The following is a 21,903-nucleotide window of genomic DNA, read 5'->3' as shown; positions in this document are numbered from 1 at the left end:
ATTACTATTAATATTATATCACAGTAATATTAGAGGGGCATATATATATATATATATATATATATATATATATATATATATATATATATATATATATATATATATATATATGTGTGTATATATATGTATATATATGTATGTATGTATGTATGTTAACAATACAGGTTCAATCCTATGGCAAAATATTCACTGTATTAGAGGCAAAATGTGCTACACAACACTTAACCTTCATCCTACATTTGATGGTGGACTGGACAGTTTAATAAAAAGAGAGCAATTAAACTTCAAAAAATGTTGTAAGGGTCATAACTCGGGTAGCGTGAGTGTATTTGTGACATAACTAGCACATCTTTAATTCAGCCACATGACCAACATGATTTGAGATATATATATATATATATATATATATATATATATATATATATATATATATATATATATATATATATATATAATAAAAATATTGGATTTCAGAAAAAAAGCATGATCTCCTAAAATCAGTTTGTGAATTTTAAAAATATAAATTGTGTTAAAAACAGCAACAATGTGAATAAAAACTTCCAAAACAACAGCAAAAAGCAACAGTAATAAGCTCATCATGAGCCTGCACAGTACAGTAAGGTGGTAAATTAAAGCCATGACACTTGTAATGAACAGCACAGATTTCTGTTTATTGTATGTGAAGTCTAACACATTGAAACTGAATGAAAACGAAAGAAAAATTACAAAACGTAATAAATAAACACCCAGCTGCAACGTATTCTACTCACACAAATATGCAGTCCAAGTAAAATAATATGTTAACCATCTGCTAATACAAGTCCATGTTCTTGTTCCACCAAAATAAAACCACATCAACGAACAGAGCCGCTATAATAACTTTTAGAGAAACTGCACGGAAACCAATCAAAACAGTTTGCATTAGGATCAGAGGGTTAAAAGAATCTGATTATGAACTAAACAAAATAAATCAGAAGTCTGATGCATATTTTGGGATGAAAAGCACAGTTATTTGACCAAGCCCTATTGTGTAAGGTCTTCTTTTTTTTCTCCCCTGTGAATCAAACGCTCAACGTATTTGGCTGATTGAAGTGCTTTAAGTCTAAACAGAAAGGCCATTGTGGCATTTATATACACAGTAATTAAAACGTACCAGTTCCCAAACTGAAAACATGTACGAACTAGGTAGAATGGATGGGGAAAGAAGTCTCTAGGCAGGAATTACTGATATACTTTCTTCCAAAATCTTCCAAATAGTAAAAGTATCTGTAACCAAAATGTCTTAGTGTGGAGAACAAGTTGTCCCCAAAACTACTGAACAAATCAAAAATGCAATGTCCCTGATGAGGATTGTCCTAGAAATACTGCAAATAGTGCAATCTACCTGACACGGAAGACATTAAACATCAAAAATAGCGCTACATCAAACTGTACTTACAAAATCAGTGCAAATTTAGACTTTTGAGTAACACTGCAAAAAGAAAACAGTGTCTACTCTACTGTACCTATGGTTCCTCCAATTCATGAAGAACGGCATTTACGGGTTCTTCATTATGACCAGACAAAGATGGACATTTGGTGTAGATATTAAAATAAAAACTCTACTTGAAAACACAAATGTATAAAACGTTCATTAATGAAGCCTTTTCCATCTCATGTGTTTCAAACTACGTTTCTAATCAGTTCTGTTTTTAAAATGCTATTGATAACAATAACTTCAGTTTGAATGCAAAACTAGTCTATTTGGGACAATCAGAAATACACCAGCAAGGTTTCTCTGTACCCTGTATGAATACTGTCATGAAAAAAACAACAATGGCTTGGATGTAATCTAAAATGCACATCACAAAAAGAGATTTAGGCTATGAAAACTGATATAAAAAAAGAGATTGAAAATTTAAACTTCATAAAGTGACTTTGCCTTAAGAAAAAAAAAAAAAAAAAAAAAACATTCAAATCTGGAACGCATTTGCACAAAAATCATGGTACCTTTACAAACGCACCTATTACTGCTCCATTTACTTTTTTCAGGCAGACACGAACATAAATGCTGCCAAACCTGTACAATAAAAAGAAAGATTTATATAGAAACAGAATTGGAGAGGACAGTGTATTTTCTCCTCCCTTACGTTTTTTTTTTTTTCAGATTACAAACTTAAATCATTTCTTTTCTTTCTTTACAGTTTTATAAAGCTGAAATCGTGTTAGCTCACAGTTACAACTTCATGTAGCATTTAGCTTATTAATGAGCTATTCAGTGTAATTATTTAAAATAATATGGATTAAAGGCTAGCCTGAAAAATAAAACAAAATCAATACGATGAAAAGAAAAGGCCATCTCTCCATCTGCACAGTTTGCAGAAACTAGAAGGTTATCTAATACAAAATGCCACAGAGCAGAGGTTAAACTTCATACGGCACTAAAAACACCCAACTTCTTTCCCCACAAAGTTTGCAATTGTTTCCATTTGATAATCAACAAACCAGAGGATTTGCAGCACGATTCCAATTTAAAGTGAATAGTGTGTTATGAGTCATTAGGTTGTTCAAGTCGTTGAACTGCTTCAACGGAAACAGTAGACATTCCAAAGGCAAAAATGCAAGTGTAAAACAAAGCGTAAGGAAGATTATATAAAATAAAAAAACCTGAAGTATGTATATGTTTTTTTACATAGACTTCTCAATATCAGAATAAATGAAGACCGTACTACTTCCAAACTACAGGGAGAGCTCCTCTCAACGCCTCTGAGCATTAAAACGGCCCTCATTGGAACCCGAGCCCCTTCCGGAAGCCAAGCCTGGCTTGGGTACAGTGGCAACACGTGAAGGCGGGCCTCTGCCGTCTCGCTCTCGCATCATGTTTCCTCCAGCGATGCCCCGCGGCCCACCCGGCCCCCGATCACTGCGCCTGACGTCTCGACGATCGTCTCCTACTCCACTTCTGGTTTCCCGCTCACGCATCGCTCTCGTCTTTTTCTCCTCAACATTCAGACGAACTTCTCCACGGAACATGATTGGCTAAAGACAAATGACAGAAACAAGCACAAACATATTTACACATGAAGAAACTTACAAGCAGGGATGCATCGATTGTGGATATAACAAAGGAGGGCCGGTGCCCTGCACAGTTTAGCTCCAACACTAATCAAGCACACCTGAACAAGCTAATCAGTGTCTTAAGGATCACTAGAAATCTATAAGCAGGTGTGTTTGATTAGAGTTAGAGCTAAGCTGTGCAGGACACCAGCCCTCAAGGCCCGAGTTTGCCCACCCCTGGCCTAGGGCCTCAATACATTACAGATATGCTGACTGAATACAAACCTAACTCAGATCTTTAGGATCAAATAAACTAGAAATTCCAAGAGTTCAGTCAAAGCAGGTTGAATCCGTCTTCAGCTACTGTGCACCCCGATGCTGGAATCAGCTTCCAGAAATGATCAGATATGCTCCAACAGTAGGCACATTCAAATCAAGACTGAAAACAGATCTGTTTAGCTGTGCCTTTACTGAATCAGCACTGTGCTACATCCGACAGATCGCACTATTACGTCTTTCTTTTTTTTTCTCCATTCTTTTATAACCTAGTTTCAACACATTTGAATCGGTTAATCATTTTTATTATTTGTTTTTTTATTTTGTTATACGTGTCTCTTTTATTCATGCTTATGTAAAGCACTTTAAATTGCCACTGTGTATGTAATGTGCTATATAAATAAACTTGCCTTGCCTATAGAAACCCCCATACTAAAATTTTATTCAGTGTAACAATATTCATTTACCCAAAAATATTGTCAGCCAATTTTTAAAACAATATCTGTTTGATGAGATAGCAAGTTTCTATTAGCCAAATAATAATAATAATAATAATAATAAGAGTAATAATAATTTGATTAACCCTTATGTACAAAGGCAACGTTGTTTCTAATCTTTCACGTTCAATACTGTGATTAAAGAAAAAAAATAAAATAAAAATCCAGTCCGCAACTACTTTTTATATTAAAAATATGTCTTTTTGTGTGTGTGTGTTTTTATGAATTTGCCAATTGAAGGATTTAAATAATGTAATTTTAAAACCATTTAGTAGTTTTGACCAGGACTGAGCAAAGGACTTTGCAACATCAAGCAGCGTAACAACCACAGGGCTGATAGTGGAAAAAATTCCTGAGCCTGAACTTTTTTTCCTTGCCCCTGAGGTGAGTAGGGGTGGGGGTACTATGTATGCAACGCACTTTTAACACATAACTTGTGGGCCCCTGGGCCCAAATATATTAACAGCCTATGTGTAACCCTGATCATCATTATTATCAAGTGGCTCTTTTTAGATATTTTCCTATTTGCATTATGCCCCCAGTATTATTCAGGAAAACAAAGCATTTTCTTCTCAATATGTTCACTGCCTAGATTGACATTATTAGCCCATCTTAGAACAATCACTGGAAGTAAATGCTACAGATGCTACAGCCATACCAAGACAGGTCAGTAAGTGGCAATAATAGTACTCCAAAGTACACAGGAATTGATTAACTAAAGGACATGAAAATGACACACATTCATTTTTCTTTAACAAATTTAATTGCAAAATATGCACCATTCAACTGAAAAACCATAATAAATAAATATACTGTAAAAGACAGTATGGGATTAACAAAAAAACATGTCTCCTTTCCTTTATTTTTTCCTTTCTGAACTTAGTTTTTGGTCCAAAACATGCAAATGGTGACCACTGAACTGAAAAAACAAAATAAATAACTCAGAGACACTCAGAGTGTCGCGCTGCATGTCACTGCAGTGACATCGACACCCGGCGAAGTTTATGACATTAATTAACACGAGCAAAACCATATTTATTCATTACGCGACTTTTAACCTAATTTATCGCGTCGCAAGTTAGTTTATTTGCTGAGCTACTCCACGATGTTTTAATTTAAACGCATTTATTTTATGTATTCGTAGTCATACTTCCGTACGTAATATAGTCATTTGACAGTACATGTCAGTCAAATTTATTGTGGCCTGCTTATGTATGGGAGGGGTTACACTTATCTGTTGTACTGTATATTATTGCATCCTGGCAGTTCCTTTGTTCCCTACAATATGGACTTCTCTGTTTTTAATTCATTCATTTATTTTATTATTTAACTTATTTTCATTTTAAGGTATTTTAAATAATATCCTTTAAAAAGTTATAATAAAATGCATGTTGAAAACTCATAACATATATGCATGTAAGATAACAGGTGTCATTTGCCTAATGATTTTTAAATATTAAAGCAAAGAGACTTATAAGATTAATGTGCTTATAACCTGCTTATACTGACACCTACTGGCACATGTCACAAGATCACTGACATTACTGGCATGTGTCACTGACATTACTGGCATGTGTCACTGACATTACTGGCATGTGTCACTGACATTATTGGCATGTAGCTGCAGTGACAGCAACACAGCGTAATGATGCTTATAAACAAATCATTAGGATGCTGTCAAACATCTGATTTATTGCATTGTGAGTTTGTATATGAGATAGTCTTCTATGTCTTTCAACTAACACTTTACAATAATTATTTAACCTTAGTTAATGCATTAGTTTACATGAACTAACTATGAGCAACACATGTTATGCATTATTTAGTCTTTGTTAATATCTAACTAAACTTTTAAAAAGTTATGCAGTTTCGTTATTAAACAATAACTTCATTCATCATTACATAATCTTTACCATTTTTATACCTAATATCTGAAAATCTAAAGTTGCCCCAAGCACCGGCAAAAACAAATAACAATGAATGTGTCGAGGAAAGAGTAAGGACATCTCTTAATTGTTTATTAATAAACTTATTCCCAGTCAGTGTCGCAAAGATCCTGACCGGCAATCTCCTCTTGGACTCGCCTTTAGAGAGAAATTCATCTTTACGGATTACATGAAAGAGTTTTTTTGTTTTCGATTTGTTTTATTTCGTTAAGTAATAATTTAAAGCTTTCTATAAATATATTTATTATGTCTGTGAGGCATATACATTTTGCTTCATTTTGTTAAGCGCTCCTGTTCAAAAACCAGACGACAGAAAGCGCGTAATTTTGGTTTTCTTTATTTTATAAAAACGCTGTAAAGTTTTTTGATGTATTACTCGTACTTTGTGAGCAAAAATGACGGATAACTTTAAATTGCTCCCACTGAAAAAATGCAAGTGATTGCTCTGGCGCCTCGATGTCCTGCAAGCTTTTTATAAGCAAACTATGCGCCTAATAGCACACATTCTTTAACGTTTAAGCTACCATTGTTTTATACTTGAACTGTTTTATATCTTTTATTTTAGGCAAGTCGTGATGATCTGAGAAGGCAAACTGATCAAACAGACAATGATGGTCTTCCGCTGGGCGCTGTTCGTTAAAAAAACAAACTTATTTTTAACAAATAAAAAATGCTCCAAACGTTTTTCTAAATAAGCTGAATAAAAAACGAAACTAAATATAAACACTTTGCCATTAGGCTACATACAAAACTGAACTATTTCATAGCTGAAACACTAATATGTTTAAGGAGAAGGGGGAAATATATTTTTGTCCCGTCTATTGCTTCACCGTTATTTCGAGAATAAACCCAGCGTAAATATGCAGATGTCATTCCCAAAACATATCAGCGTATATGTGCCGAAAACAAAAGTTTCATACAAATTCTGAATGGATTATAGCCTGGAAAGTGCAAAGCACGCTCCTCTTATTATCACTAAAAAGCGTCACTAATCTTAGTTCATAGAGATCTCACAAAGATCTGTTATAATTTATAAAGCTCTTTAAATTACACAATTAATCTTTTATTTACATGGTGTCTACACTTAAAAGATGATTTACGAGCACACAAAATGGCACTTAATAAAAACCAATTCGGTGCTTTCAGCAGTGATTGAATTCTGTGAATCTAGAGAAATTACAGATCAATATCCGTGAACCTGATTTTTTTTCCCCCCGCAGCCACAGTACGACGGAAATCCGGCGTGGTGCCGGAACGCTATCACCCCTGCAAGCAGCTTTTAATGTCTAAAAATGAATGTAATTGAATGAGACCGGGAGTCTCGAGCAAGAAAGATTCAAATGGCTGTGCCCGCTCGTCGGCAAAGAATAAGGTGAATAACTGAAATAAAAGTTAATCAGCAATTTCTAGTTTACATTAACTTTAAAGGTCATGGTACAGCTCCAAATCTATACAGCTCTAAATATCATTTGAATTCTTTATAATTTGCAAGTATGCTTCAAACCATTAGGTTTTACAGAACTCTTAGAAAGTTAGAAGATTTTAATGACATGAAACATGACAAAATCTAGCATGACAGTTTATTGTTGTATTTATTAGTATCTATACAAAATATATAGTTCATTTTTACAAAAACATGATGGCTTTTTATGTACATGAATTCACTTTTAACTGCAGACACCATTATGTCATGTTTGTAGGGATTATTCTAATTAAGGTTTTTGTTGTTTACATTTTTTATAATTAAAATGTAATGAATATTTCATTTTAGTTATTTTAATACTTTAATACTTAGTTCATGTTTTGCTTTGTATGTCAGCTCTGCAAAACAATTTTAATATGTTTAAAAAATTCAATTAAACAACTTAAATTAAGTAAAAATGTTGGTTTTGTTAGCAAATGTTGGCAAAACCTTCAATATATTTGTAATGATATTTTAAAGCAGTGGTCTCAAACTCAATTCCTGGAGGGCCACAGCTCTGCAGATTTAAGCTCCAACCACATCCAACTCACACCTGCTTAATAGAGCGTACTCACAATATGCTATCCAAACCATGCCCAGGCCTGTTTCCCGAATCGTTTAAGAAGTGTGAGTGCTCTGAATAAAACAATATAACTAAAGAAATCTCCACTGTGCTGAGCGAAAGCGCTTACTGATCAGCGAATCATCGATGACGCAAGCATGCTCAGGCCCAAATGTAATGTGAGTGTGGGCCGTCAGGGGAGACACCAGGGGGACAAGCGTGCTTTGGCCCAGTTCAAGGCAACTGTACATAGTGTGAGGGCCTACTCGCACTATGCCATCCGTACCCTGCCCAGGCCCGTTTCCCAAATCGTTTAAGAAGTGTGAGTGCGCTGAATCTGGCTCAAGAACCTAAGCGGTTCACTATTGCTTTGGTACGTTTGTAGTGTGAGTGCAAAGCGCGCCAAAGCCCGAAACTGAAAGCGAGACGTGACTTTTAAGGGACTGTTTCATATGGATTTATTAATCATTCTGACTGTTCAGTGAACACAAACTGCCGTAGTTTATTAAAGACGCAAACCTCTCACTGCATGACAGCTGCTCACCTTCAGCAGACCTCCTCATTCCTGCAGCACGAGTGCTTTATGATTATGACCACCAAAAGTGGTGGATCTGTTCGGCGAAATATCTGACTGCGTCACCACATCCCTAAGGACTGTTTGGCGAAATATTTGACTGCATGTCACTGCATATCAAACGACTAAAACGATACAACTAGAGAAATCTCCACTGTGCTGCTGAGTGAGAAAGCGCTTCTCACTGAACAGCACAGCAGCGATGACGTAAGCGTGCCGAGGCCAGATTGTGGTGTGAGTGCGGGCCGTTGGGGGAGACAGGAGGGGGGACAAGCGTGCTTTGGCCCGGTTCGAGGCAACTGTACCTAGTGTGAGTACGGCCTTAGTCTCTAGTACTCTTGAAGACCTTGATTAGTTGGATCAGCTGTGTTTGACTAGGGTTAGAGCAAAACTGTTCAGAGCTGCGGCCCTCCAGGAATCCAGTATGAGACCCATGTTTTAAAGCAAGGATATATGTTGTTGCAGGTTTACTAGATCCATTTAAAATTATTTGATGTTTTATTGCTGTATCATTTTAATATTTAGAGAAAATAATGTGAAATTTAGTTATCAAATGGACAGATGGATGGATGCTTTAAAACTTTATTTACCAAAACATAAATAGCTTTTCCTTACCTTGACTCCCAAAATTCTTTGCACCGGCTCTGAGTCATCAAAGACAACGAAGCCAAAGTTGGGAATCTTTCCTCCAGTGCTTTTGGTGTTGATTCGTAACTCAACAACATTTCCAAAAGCTTAAAAAGAGAGAGATTCAACAAACAAATGTTAAGATCAAGAAATATCGGAGACTCTGGATTAATGCAGGGGTTACCAAAACTATTTCCGACAAAACACACACACACACACACACACACACACACACACACACACACACACACACACACACACACACACACACACACACACACACACACACACACACACACACACACACACACACACACACACACACACACACACACACACACACACACACACACACACACACACACACACACACACACACACACACACACAACAAAAAAAAAAAAAACACATACTCATGAAGAAGTCTTTGAGTTCACTTTCATCTATGTCATGAGGGAGATTTCCAACAAACAGCTGATGACTGTCTGGATAGCGGACCACCCTCCTGCTGTCCATTTCACTCGACTCGTCAGCCCTTCCTAGGTAACAAGATTTCACCTGCTTTGACTTTGTAGGGATCAACACCATTTTGTCGGCATATTTAAACAACAGCACTGAGCAAAAAAAGATGACATTTACCTTTATTTACGAAGCTGAAATGTGGTTTTCCTGCTTGAGGTTCAGAAGATGGGACACCATCTAATGGTTTAGGAAAAAGAAAATCTAATTAGTGTTAATGAAGTGATTGAAATCAAAACTAATCTCAGTATTTTAAAAAAAAAATAAATTAGTAAGAGGAATCCATTTATAATTTTGTGCATAATGAACATTACAATAAACATGTCACTAACCAAAGTTTATTGAACTTAATTTGATACACAAAAATTTGTTCCAAACCTGTCCAATTAGTGACCGAACGCAGTGACCATATTAACTAATCTAAATAAACAAAATTTGCCGATTTTTTAAAATGAAAATCAATTTGGTTAAACCTTCAGTGCTTTAATAAATATGACATTTAAAACTAACTGAGGATGTCAAGTCCCTGTCATAAATGATTTCATAAATGTATCAATCAAACAGTTAGTTCAAAATGGCTGATTCCTTTAGAAATGTTCCAAATAAATCATTGTCTCAAATGCTCACTAAAACAAAAACCTGATTAATGGGTCATTCAGTGGAGAGGAGAGAGTGATAGAGCCAATTCAGTGGATGGGGATGATTGAGAAGCTGTGATGGGTAAGGGCAGATGGAGAGATTTTGGTCAGAATAGCGGGGTTACACCCCTAACTCTTTACGAGAAGTGGCATGAGATATTAAATGACCACAGAGAGTCAGGAATTAAGTGTCTCATCTAAAAGACAATGCTCACTGACAGTGTATTGTCTCCAGCACATAACGTGTCTCCAGCTGACCTCACTAACACCACTTTTCAACTGCAACATAGTTTTCCCATATGATCTCCCATCCAGGTACTAAATAGGTTCAGCCCTGCTTAGCTTCAGCGAGTAACTGGTGGGTGCAGGGTGATATGGCCGTAGGCATTTCTGACAAATAGAAAAACCCTCTGACAAAATTGTGTCTAAAATGTTTCTCACTCAGTAACTTGTGTGTATGATCGTAATATGGAAACCACACTGATACTTACACACTGGTATTAAGGAAAGTATGCTCTAGATGGCATGAAATTTACCAACTACATATTTATATCAAACCCTATAAAAAGTAAAAAACTTTTTGGTTTCATAACCTCTGTAGCTCTTGCAGAATCCAACAAAGGATCTGAAGGTTCTGATGGTAACCTGTTGCGAGTGTTGCTTCAGTAAAGCAATTCTATTGGGTTATGTTGTATTTTCTTTCTTTATGTTAATTTATCATTAATTTATTTAGTTATTCACTTATAATTATTATTTATATAATTATAATGTAATAATTATTAACATTTAACCATTTGATTATGTGTCTTTTTATTATGTTTTTGTATTTTTTAAAATGTTTTTTCCAGAATTAATGTTTTGTTATAATTGCCTATTTTGTCTTATTGTTTTAATCTTCTGATTGAGTGGATTCAAGAGAAACTTGTTTTTTTAAGGGAAACTTGTGGATTTAGACAATACTCAAGATATTTTATTTTAGAAAAACATTTCAGATCAACTGCCTAAAAAACAAAAATACTGTTAAAGCCTTGATTCTTGTTAAAAATGTTAAATTAATACAACAAGATCTATAAGAAAGCCACATCAAGTACAGAGAATTACGACCCAAGTATTTTTAGATTCTTACCAGATCTAGGTCCTCTTGAGGTTACTGGAGGTCTGTCACGGATTCGCTGGTCACGTGGACGGATTGAAGCTGACAACATCTCTGGCTTGGTCTCAACTCTGGGCTAATCATAAAAAAAAAAAATCAAAAACACATGCAGATGAAACATGGATCAAGTAACTTAAAATGAAAATAAATGATTTTGATGCATTTATAAATTGGCCTTGACAAAACACCCATAGAAACAATCCTCTCTCTATGCACCAGACACTACTTAAACTCCATCTTACAAGCACTGAAGACAGTAAACCATGTTTACTTGTGAATGTAGCAAAAATCAAATTGCACTATTTACTTTTTTAACCTGAGAGAGCTATTTTGCACAATATTGTTTCAGTTATATGTAAAAAACTTATATATTATGTCTTATGTAGGTTACGTATGCATTTAACAATTTATAATGCATATATAATTAGATTACTGCTCCATGTTACTTATGCATAGGCTTAAAAATTTCTCTCATGTCCAGTGTTATGTTTGCATTAAATATTAAATATAGGAATGACAACAAACCTCAACTTGACTTAAACTTATAAGGACTTACCTGTGTGTTTGGTGCTTTAACAACATGTGGTTGACCTCCAGCAGATGGAACAGTTCCACTAAGAGGCAGATTTTTGCTGGTCACAGAAGCCCAAGAAGAAGTCTGGCAGAGACAAGACAATTTAATATAACTTCTCAGTAACAAATGCAATGATACTAAAAACTAAAAATCGCAATCATTTGGTCAGCTTGTATGTAAAATAATCTACGTCTAAATTTGAAATGTCAAAAAAGGCAGTAAATGTCTAGATTTACTTTTGGTGGTTCTTGTATGTTGGGTGGTGATTCCAGTGGAACAGGAGACAGGGCTTTCTCCTCAAACTCCTCTACATCCTTCTCTTCTACCTTGAGCTTCGACTCCTCGATCTTGGGATCTGGAGCAACTTCAGACTCTAGGTCCATAACAGCTTCCTCATGAGCTTCTTCCACACCATTGTTACAGCTGAAAGTAAAAAAAAAACATATTAGAGTAGTGGTGTGTATTATTGGCTTAAATATAGTCAAAAATGATTTTTTATCCATTGATTTTTAAAATTTATTTATGCTGGTTGCTTGGCTGTTTTAAGCATAGATAAACCCATATAAAACTAAAACCAGTCAATAGCAAGTCACGGCTTAATGGGCTATATACATGGCAAGTGTTGTTCAGCACAGCAATAAATGCGTGTTGAAAGGTTAATGGGTCGGTTTTCAATGTAATCATTGTAATTGAATTCAAATATAACTGCAGTCAGTCAAATAGACCTAAGAATTTATTTAGTTATTCAAGGCTAAAACAAGATGAAAGCTGTTTAAACACAAGCATCTTTAGGAGCAACAGACAAGCTTAAAAACCATTGAAAAAACTATGGTAAAATTAATTTCTGTATTTTAAATACATGGTGTGAAAATAGTATTTAATGCAGTGCTTCTTTTGCAGGAGGTGATCTCAATCAAGCTGTCACGTCATTGATTTTAAATGAACCAGATCTTAATGCGGTGAGTTTATAATAACAGGACAGTTCACCGAAAGTTCCTTAGTGGGCTTATTCAAAATGGCAAGTCTCTGTGCATATACTCCATTCATTCAGTCCCAATTTACTTTAAGGGTGTACTCGCACTAGGCACGGTTGCCTTGATTTTTACCTTCTGAGCCAGAGCAGACTTACGTCATCGATGATGCGACAGTTCAGTTTAACAGAAAGAGAAGCACTCTGGCTCATTACAATGGAGATAACTTTAGTCAGTTTAGTTGAAATTGTTTTGTATTATTTTCATTTGTCATTTTTTCATTTATTATTTTCATAGAGTCATTTGGGATGCGATGACGCAGTCAAATATTTTGCTTAATAAATGTACCACTTTGATGCTCATAGATTTTGTATTAGGTGGTTTGCTGAAGCTGGTAGCTGACGTGCAGTGAGGGGTTTGCATATTTGATATACTATGACACACAAAGGGCTTGACATTAACACCTGCCAGAATGCAAAATGTGGGTAGATTTCAGCAGTGGCTCGTTAGACAGACACCCCCCACTAGCTACTTTGGCTGGTTAAAAATATTTTTTTAAGTTGCCAGAGCTGCCTCTTCCCTGAAGATTAGAGTTTAAGACTGTTAAGATCTTTAGTTTAAGACCGGTCGTCAAGATGCATGAAAAAAATATATATTAGAATTAAGAAGCAGCACGATTGATAACTGTTCGCGTGAGCAAAAGAAAGCAGGTGAATACTGAATGAGAGGGTGATTGGGCACACGTTGAGACACAGGCGATCCTCGCTCACTGACACTGTGGGCGAGGCACAGCTGATGAGAAGCACGTGAGTGCTTTAAATCTCCCGCTTCCTTGCGCAAAACAACTGTGCCTAGAAACGCAACTGGTGCGATCGTTTCTTTGAAACAGATTGAAAAAAAGAGGTAACACTTTAGAATAACTATCCTTTATAACTAGTTAATAGTCCATTAATAAACTGTTATTTAATGAATTATAAAGGACTTGTTAAATAAAAGTTAATAGTTTGTTAATTATTTATAACTGTGCCTTATAGATAGCCAATAGATAACTTACAAGCAGTTAGTTAACAAGTTATAAAATGACTTGTTAACTGTATTTTAATGATTTATAGCTATACCTAATAAATTAGCAATAGATCATGAACAAGCTGTTCAAGCTGTTAAGTCATGTATAACTCATTAACTAACAGTTTATTAGTGGACTTAACTAGTTATTAGGGATAGTTATTCTAAATTGTTACCACATTTCTTTAATAGAAGATTAACTTCTTTAGTCTGGACAAACTACTGTGTATAGTTTTATAGCATTTTTTTAATTGGCAATTAATTTTAAACAACATTTTAGTTGATTAAAAGTTTATGCTTACAGCTATATTTAGCTTGTTTTGACACATTTTTTAAAAATTGTGGCAAGGAAATAATTAGTTGAAAAAATGGTAAACCCTTAGTGTTGAGCCCTAAAAAGTCATGTGAAAAAAGTTAAGGAGGCATGTGGACATGACACACAATTTAAAACAAGTAATTTTGGCAAGCCTAAGTGTAATTTATGCATATAAAATATATTTTCCTAACAACAAAATTGTGGCTAGTGAAAATGGTGAGCGACTAGTAACGTTGGAAAACTACTAGCTACTGTGGCTGGTGATGAAAAAAGTTAGTGTCAAACCCTGACTATGACTGTTCACATTCATTAAAAAGAATGAATGATTAATAAATCCATATGAAACAGTCACTGAAATGTGACATTGCAGCTTCAGTTTTGTGCCCAACTTAACTTCTGACCCTCCTCTTCCAACCAGGCCATCTGAACTGCACTCAGGCATGGTACAGAGCACTCACACTTGTTAAATGAACTGTGATATGGGGGTCAAGTGAACTGGGCCTGTTCAAATACCGACACTTGTGGTCAACTCGTCTACTTAAATGACATCTTTCTTGTGTTTGGCAAGTGCTCAAGTGGGATTGAAGGATTGAAGCCCCAAACAAAAATAAACGTGTTTTCATCTGTTCAGTAGTTGCTATAACATAACTTCTACTTCATATGGCTTCTAATTCACATAAAAAGTACATAAAGTTACAAAAACAGAAATGTACAAAACCTTTGTATGAATATTAAATGTAAAACTTTTTTAACCAACTTATATTTAATTTACATAAATTAACAGTAGAATGCTTTTACTGACATCACCAAACTTGAATTGTAAGCACACACACGATCCTGAATGCAGTCAGATGGCATATGCTTACTACAAAATGCCAGGTATAAAATCAGGTAGAGTAGATTTAATGCATGCCGGGGTATTGAACTAGTTTCTAAAACCTGGGACAGTGTTGCTCATTTTCTGTTACCAGTACCTGCTCTAAAGGGCCAACATTGAAACTGTGGGTTTTTGGACAGATCAAGTTCATTTTAGAATGAATAGAACATAAAATGTAACTCACGTAATATTCATTTATTTGTTAAACTGTGGTATAAAATCACGATGATAACTGTGCACTGAAAAGGTTTGAAAAACCCTGATAAATAGAAAAACCACCCATCCATACAGGGATATTTCTGCTTTCAAAGATGTTCAAACTGCATTCTAATAGGTTTCATTTTTACAGTTATTGTTTTCAACTCCTCAGACACACTTCTGTTTTCTTCTAAAGCAAGTGAAATACTCAATTACTGTATGTCAGCTTGTGCACTTAGAACAACAATTACAATATTTATATATGATAAATAGCACACACCTCTACATTACACTACTGTGAAAATGAGAAGCAGGTATTCAAACAGAGCTGGGAATGAAGATTTTCAAGAGAACTACCCCAAAGGTGTAGAGTTAGCATGGACAAGGGTGATGGGCCCCCAGCAATATCCACCAATTAATAAATCGGTCCCCACCTATACTTTAATACCAATAATTTAATAAATAAAAGTCTATCAACACTCATCAAACTAAATGTGCAGAAAGGATTAAATCATGTTCTCTACTCAAGTCCTACCTCTTCCAAACACACATGACACTGTGAGTAGCTGCGTCTTTCCCTGATCTCATGTAAGGTTGTAGCTAGTTTGGATGTAAGCAATGCCAAAACTGCAATTGAAATGACACAGTTCCATACGAGACATACTGTGCACAACATGTGTAACACATAGGTGTCAAAGTCACTTGAAGTAAAGTTAGTTTTATTTAGACCTACAATAATAAATATGATAAAAAAAACTGATTCAAAAAAAAAAAAAGATTACTGAATCATAGCTTGCTCCCTTTCCAGCAGTCAGCATATGTTTCTCTGCAAAGCCTGATATCATGTAAAATCATGTCATGTGACTTTTGCAGCATAGGACACAGTTATTGACATGTATAAGATATAATCATATTTTTAAATGTGTAAAAGAGAACTTATGCTGCGGGAGGGGTTAGATTCATAAGTGCACACAAATATCTGCTAGATTCCTACTGGACTAAGAATCCTCTGTGATTTTTAGCTCAAGTAGGTTTTCATTCAAGTTCAAACTGAAATGTGGGTTACCTCACAGGATGGGGTTCATAGCAGTTTGCATTACTGGGACTGTCCTGGAGGGGTTCAGGCGATGGTTGTCTGTCTTCTGGCTCATCCGTCTCCTCCTCTGACTCTGTCAGGGTATATTTTGAAAAAGGTGAACCATTGGGTGAAAAAAAAAAAAAAAAACTAATAAACAAACAAGCTAGCAAACACCATCCATAAGGCAAAATTAATAGTTTATATGGTTTTATTTCCGGTCATCCACACAGAAATAAAGTTGCGTGAATTCCAAGAACAATTTATTTAGACTCAATTTGAGGTGCACATGCAATAATTAAAAATGTTCTTGTTAACTCCTAGTTCTAGTTTGGTTTGTCCAGCCCCTTCAGACTTTCTTTGCAAAAAGTAATAAATAAACAAAAGTTTTTTTTTAAGATATAACAATGGCGTTTAGTATACAGAAGTATTTTCCTTTGTTCAAACTGTATCAAAATAAATGCATAATGTATCTAACAAGACTATTACATTTTTACAAACATAAACATCTAAGAAAGAGGTACATAATAGATCAGATTCATTAGGTGAGAGATTCATTAGACGATTTGTAAAGCTTTGATAGAAAATGGTACTTACGCCAATTTGTAGTTCATATAGAGAGAGATTTTTGAGTGAAAAAGAAGTTTCTAGCTCAAATGCAGCAGCAGTGCTGATGTTTGGACTATTGCAATTTTAATCACTAGTTGCTAGGCAACAGTACATCACATCCATCTCAAAATGACACAAAATATAAATAGCCACAGATCATTTATGCAAGCACGCAAAGTAAAGTGAAGTGAACTGAACCAATTGGATAAAAAGTTCAAAGTGAATAAAGAATAAATGCAGACACAAATGCAAATCACGGGTCACAAGTGAATCACAAGAAGAATGTAAATATGACTTAAAGGTGCAGTTTACCCAAAACTCTATATTCTGTCATCATTTACTCACCTTTTACTTATTCCAAACCTGTTTGACTTTCTTCTGTTAAACACAAATTAAGATATTTTGAAGAAAGCTGGAAACCTGTAACCATAGTATCAACTGTTTTCTACATTGAAAGTCGATGGTTTACTCTTACCCAACGAAGGTAAAAGGTTTTTAGCTTTCTTCAAAATATCTCCTTTTGTGTTCAGCAGAAGAAAAAAATCTTCAAGGTTTTGAGGTAAATGTTCAACTATCCCTTTTAAAGTGTAACAAGGTTAGAACAGCTTAGCCAAAAACAACTGGGTGGAAATATCAATGCCAAGACACGCATGCTACAATTCTTTTTTAGGATAGCCTGCCTATAGACGCTTTATCTATGAATCAAAGTAAATGTAATAATCTTTAATAATTCTCAACAAACCTTCATCAAGTTCAGCCTCAGAGTCCCCAAAGACCTCGTCCTCATATCGGAAGATGTCGTTGTGAACATAAAACTTATTTGCGACAGAACCCTAGACACCAGTTAAGACAAAAGTCAGTAAATTTAAAGAACAAATTATTATTAAATTGATCATTTAAATATTACTATGCTTATTATTAATAATTCATTGATGAACATTCTTATTATTTTTTTTATTCGTGTTTTTTATTTGATGACAATATTCAGTGTTTGTCGTAATGTATCTGTTACAGGCCGCTATAAAATACACTATGCATGAAAAGGTCTTTTTCCAAGTAGATTTGTTTTACAAAAAGAAAACAAGCCTAAGAATACTTAATAAAATCTTTAAATATATTACATGTTGTAAGATCAGGAGCATAAACTGCTAGTTCTAGTTAAAGGAATCAATCAGTAGCTACTAAAGGGATAACTCACCCAAAATTAGACACTAATAATCATTTACTCACCATGGTATTGTTCTAATGCTGCATGCCCTTCTTACATTTTTAAGAAATAATAGCTCAGAATTTTTTAAACTGCCCTGCTTGTGTTCTGTGTTCAGGATCAGGCCAGTTAAAAAAAGACCCACCTCTCACTTACAAAAGGTCAAAAATTTGTCTCATTCATGAGATCATTTGTCTAATTTTGACTGCTATGCAATCATAAATTGTGAAAATAATCCATCGAAAAAAGGGTTTAAGACCAAGTGGAATCCTTGGCTCTTGGCTTCGATGTGAAATCAGCTAATCAGTTTTGATCAATGCAACCAATCATTTTTCTTGAGTCCAACATCCAGCCGAGCAAGAAAACATACAATCTGATGTAAGTGAAGTCATCTTTCACGGCTGCATTGTTTTAAATGGAAAAAAACATTTTACAAACAGCTTTTATTCCAAATCTTGGTCCTTATTCCTGAAACAAATAAATTACAAATAAAAAGGTATGAAGCACCAAAAGGGACCCATATAATAATTTATTTAAATACTATTTTGGTGAATACTGTTATTGATAAATATTAAAATATACTTTTTTTAAGATAGAAAAATTGAGAAGCTCTACATTACTATTATTATCATCATCATCATGTTTTAATTTGTATTATTCAAATGGCTAAATGTAGACTGAGAAAAGTTGAATGTGTTGGCCAGTTTGTTATTTGCCTAATAAATGACAACAGACCAGATTCTTATTTTCTTATTTTTTTCTAATGATAATATGATAAATTTGTATTTTAAAAATTGTTCATATTTCTTTGTTCTAAATCTTTAGGCAATGTTTTTGATACATCAAAACATGTGGTTATGAGGACAACTCGACAAGTTAATTCAGCTGAAAGTAGTGCTTACAATGTCACAAAAATGCACAATTGAATAGAAAATGAGGAGAATATCCCAAAAAAGGTCTACTTTTTCAAGGAAAAAAGAACCACCCCTTTAATCAGGCTGGCTACGGGCCTGTAAATAATGGTAGTTAATAGCAAAAAGTATTTTTTGGGGGGGGAATATGATAGCGAGACTGACACTGTCATCAGCTGTTGTATATTCATGACAGAAAACAAGATTTTAATTGGTCTTTGTCTAATAATCTTGATTTTGACTGGATTAATCTTGAAACGGTGTATGGTCCTTTTTAGTTATTTTCTGGTCTAAAAAAGGAGAGGGCATTCAGCATTACAACAACACCAGGATCAGTTAATGGGTTTGGTTAAACAATCCTTAACACAGACAACCTTAATATAGTGGCTGTTTACACAAGTTAAGACCTATAGCAAAGTGAGAGTTCAAATCTCTTTTTTAATTGAGACTTTATGGGTGTATTTGAAAAACAAAACAAAACAAAAGGCCTTACTTGCTTTCTCTTACTAATCTGACAGAGCTTCAATAGTTCTGCAAAGAAATTCCAGTGGCCAGATGTGCAAATCTCCATTCATACTCACAAATTCAAGTTTGTGCTTTAACAAATTAAATACTAAATGTTGGATGAATTAATTAAAATATGTAATAATAATGGTATATTGTAATCCTACACACCTCTGGGGCCAGCACAAATGTCTGTAGGAATTTCCTCATGGGTTGTCCATTATTGGAAAGCTCTCCCATCACCTGAACAACCACACCATCACTCAGCGTGGCATGGGCATCCACATGCCGGATTTTAGTGTGGCATTCGCTGAACTGCAAGGACATAACCTTTTTGTGTATCTCCTGTAGATGGGAAAAACAAATGAGTAGACGTACAATTCAGCTTACCTGAACACACAACAATCTTTTAAACTTACTGCTTGCCCATAGACTGCTTCTGAAAGTTTCCCATTCGAATCCAGTCCGCCATGGACGTAAGATGAGTTTCGTCCATAAAATCTGCATCACAAAAATGTTTTGAATAACTTGTATTTTAATATGATAAAGCCATGTGAGGAGACATTATGAAATTATGATTTTGTAAGGCATACCTGTGCAGAAAGTCCGGTGCTTTATTTAGCAGTGTGTAATACTGTCTCACAAACTCCCGCCCTACCAGCAGGGGACTGGGCTTCTCCATCACCATTTCCTTCCTAAAAAAATATTTTTTTCTGAAAGAAAAAATATTGTTACTGACAACCACTGTAACAACAACAATATATAAACAAACATAAACTACTGACAAAAATAAAACAATTAAGAAATAAAAAAAAACAGGTCACTTTCACTTTTGCATTTTCATTTATGTATTTAAATGGAATCAATACTCCAAAAAAAAAGGCTTTAAATGCATCCCGTGTCATTTATTATAATCATGCCTACATGAGGGCTGTATTCAATGCAATTAGATAACAAAGAAACTGAGCATTTTAACTTTACAATCTGAAATCTGTCAATAGCGTCACAATCAACCTTTATTACCCGCATTCACACAAATTTATTTATGACTGATCAGAATGAATCCAGTTAGACTAAATAGAAGTGAAGCATGTCGAAATCAACAAAATGCTTAGAAGACCTATAGATGTGTGGCACTTACCTTTTTTCTGGGATGTATTTGATTGGTCTAAGTGACTGAATAATTCTGAAAAATTATTCGATTCGTCTGATATATTTAGAACAGCTGTTTTAGTGACAGCGCCAGCTACTTGAAACCACAGAGAGATAGAAATAGCATCTATGCGGTGTTATTATTGTAAATGCTGCTGTTTGGATTCTTATTGTCTAACCCCTGCGATCTGGGACAAGAACCCCCGTCACACCAGAACAGCCAATCAGCTTCTTACACTCGACAACACAATTATGACGCTCCTACAACGCATTCTTTTGACCCCTGTCAACAACGCCATAACGGGCAAGATATGCCGTTAAATTCGCACAATAAATGGTCTTGGATGGTTATAGAACAATAAGGTTTTGAGAGTTTGTTACGAGACGTTATTTACCTATTTGGTCAAGGATATTTCAATTTTACGCACTACGTAGCATTTCCTTGTGTTACATTTATTAGTGTCCGGCTGATATGATTTTTAAGCTGGTTGATAAGCTCGCATTCCTGATGATTTTAATATATTAATACATAGTGATATTTTTAAAATAATTTGCAGGCTGAAATTTCATGTCGAGGTGCTGTTGGTGAAAATGACGGCGGAAACGAAGCGCTTATGTCGGTATGATTTAGTAGAAACACAAAAGCGTCATTAGAAAGAAATAAAAGAACAGTCGGCAAACATCATTATGATCACCAGTTATCCAGTAGGGGGCACTTGGTGGCTCAGAATGCAAAGCGCTATCAAGCCATCAAAATCCTGCAGAGAAATTTAAGAAATTTACAAATGTTAGTAAATAGAAAACATGTGTCTAAGGCAAGTCCATTAATTTCTAATAATTTGGTACATAATTCTCACCAACAGGTTATTTTTAATCTAACAATAAGAACTGACAAGCAGTAAGAAAAACAACAACTATCACGTGACAAAACCGTTGGCGTGTTGCTTCATCTTTTATGTGAGCAATAGTTTAAATAGGACACTTTTTAAAATAAATATTGTTTTTACAAACAATTTTTAAAACATGCCAAAGAGAGATAAATTAAAATGTAAATTAGCACAAAAACAGAAAACAGATTCATCCGACCAATTAGAGACAACCTCATGGCCACTAAGCCACGCCCTATTGAGGTCCCCATACTTTTCAAGCGCTTT

At 34.9% G+C, this 21,903-nt stretch overlaps 1 protein-coding gene across 5 annotated transcripts; it reads right to left on the bottom strand.

Moving 5' to 3' along the window:
- Positions 1-650: 650 nt before the first annotated feature.
- g3bp2a (G3BP stress granule assembly factor 2a) lies at positions 651-21,799 on the bottom strand. Of its 5 annotated transcripts, XM_073944946.1 has the most exons (14): positions 21,607-21,799; positions 21,445-21,507; positions 20,191-20,310; positions 20,017-20,098; positions 19,769-19,942; positions 17,718-17,808; positions 16,358-16,460; positions 12,101-12,287; positions 11,847-11,948; positions 11,264-11,366; positions 9,620-9,679; positions 9,394-9,519; positions 8,969-9,087; positions 651-3,018 (listed from the first exon to the last, which is right to left on the bottom strand). In XM_073944946.1, the coding sequence occupies exons 3-14, from the start codon at positions 20,283-20,285 to the stop codon at positions 2,737-2,739; spliced, it is 1,524 nt and encodes a 507-aa protein (XP_073801047.1). In that variant the 5' UTR covers positions 20,286-20,310; positions 21,445-21,507; positions 21,607-21,799; the 3' UTR covers positions 651-2,736.
- Positions 21,800-21,903: the final 104 nt, after the last annotated feature.

The sequence above is a fragment of the Danio rerio genome, chromosome 1 (assembly GCF_049306965.1).
Source record: "Danio rerio strain Tuebingen ecotype United States chromosome 1, GRCz12tu, whole genome shotgun sequence".
Taxonomy (NCBI): Eukaryota; Metazoa; Chordata; class Actinopteri; order Cypriniformes; family Danionidae; genus Danio; species Danio rerio.
This window is presented reverse-complemented; position numbering and strand designations above follow the sequence as displayed.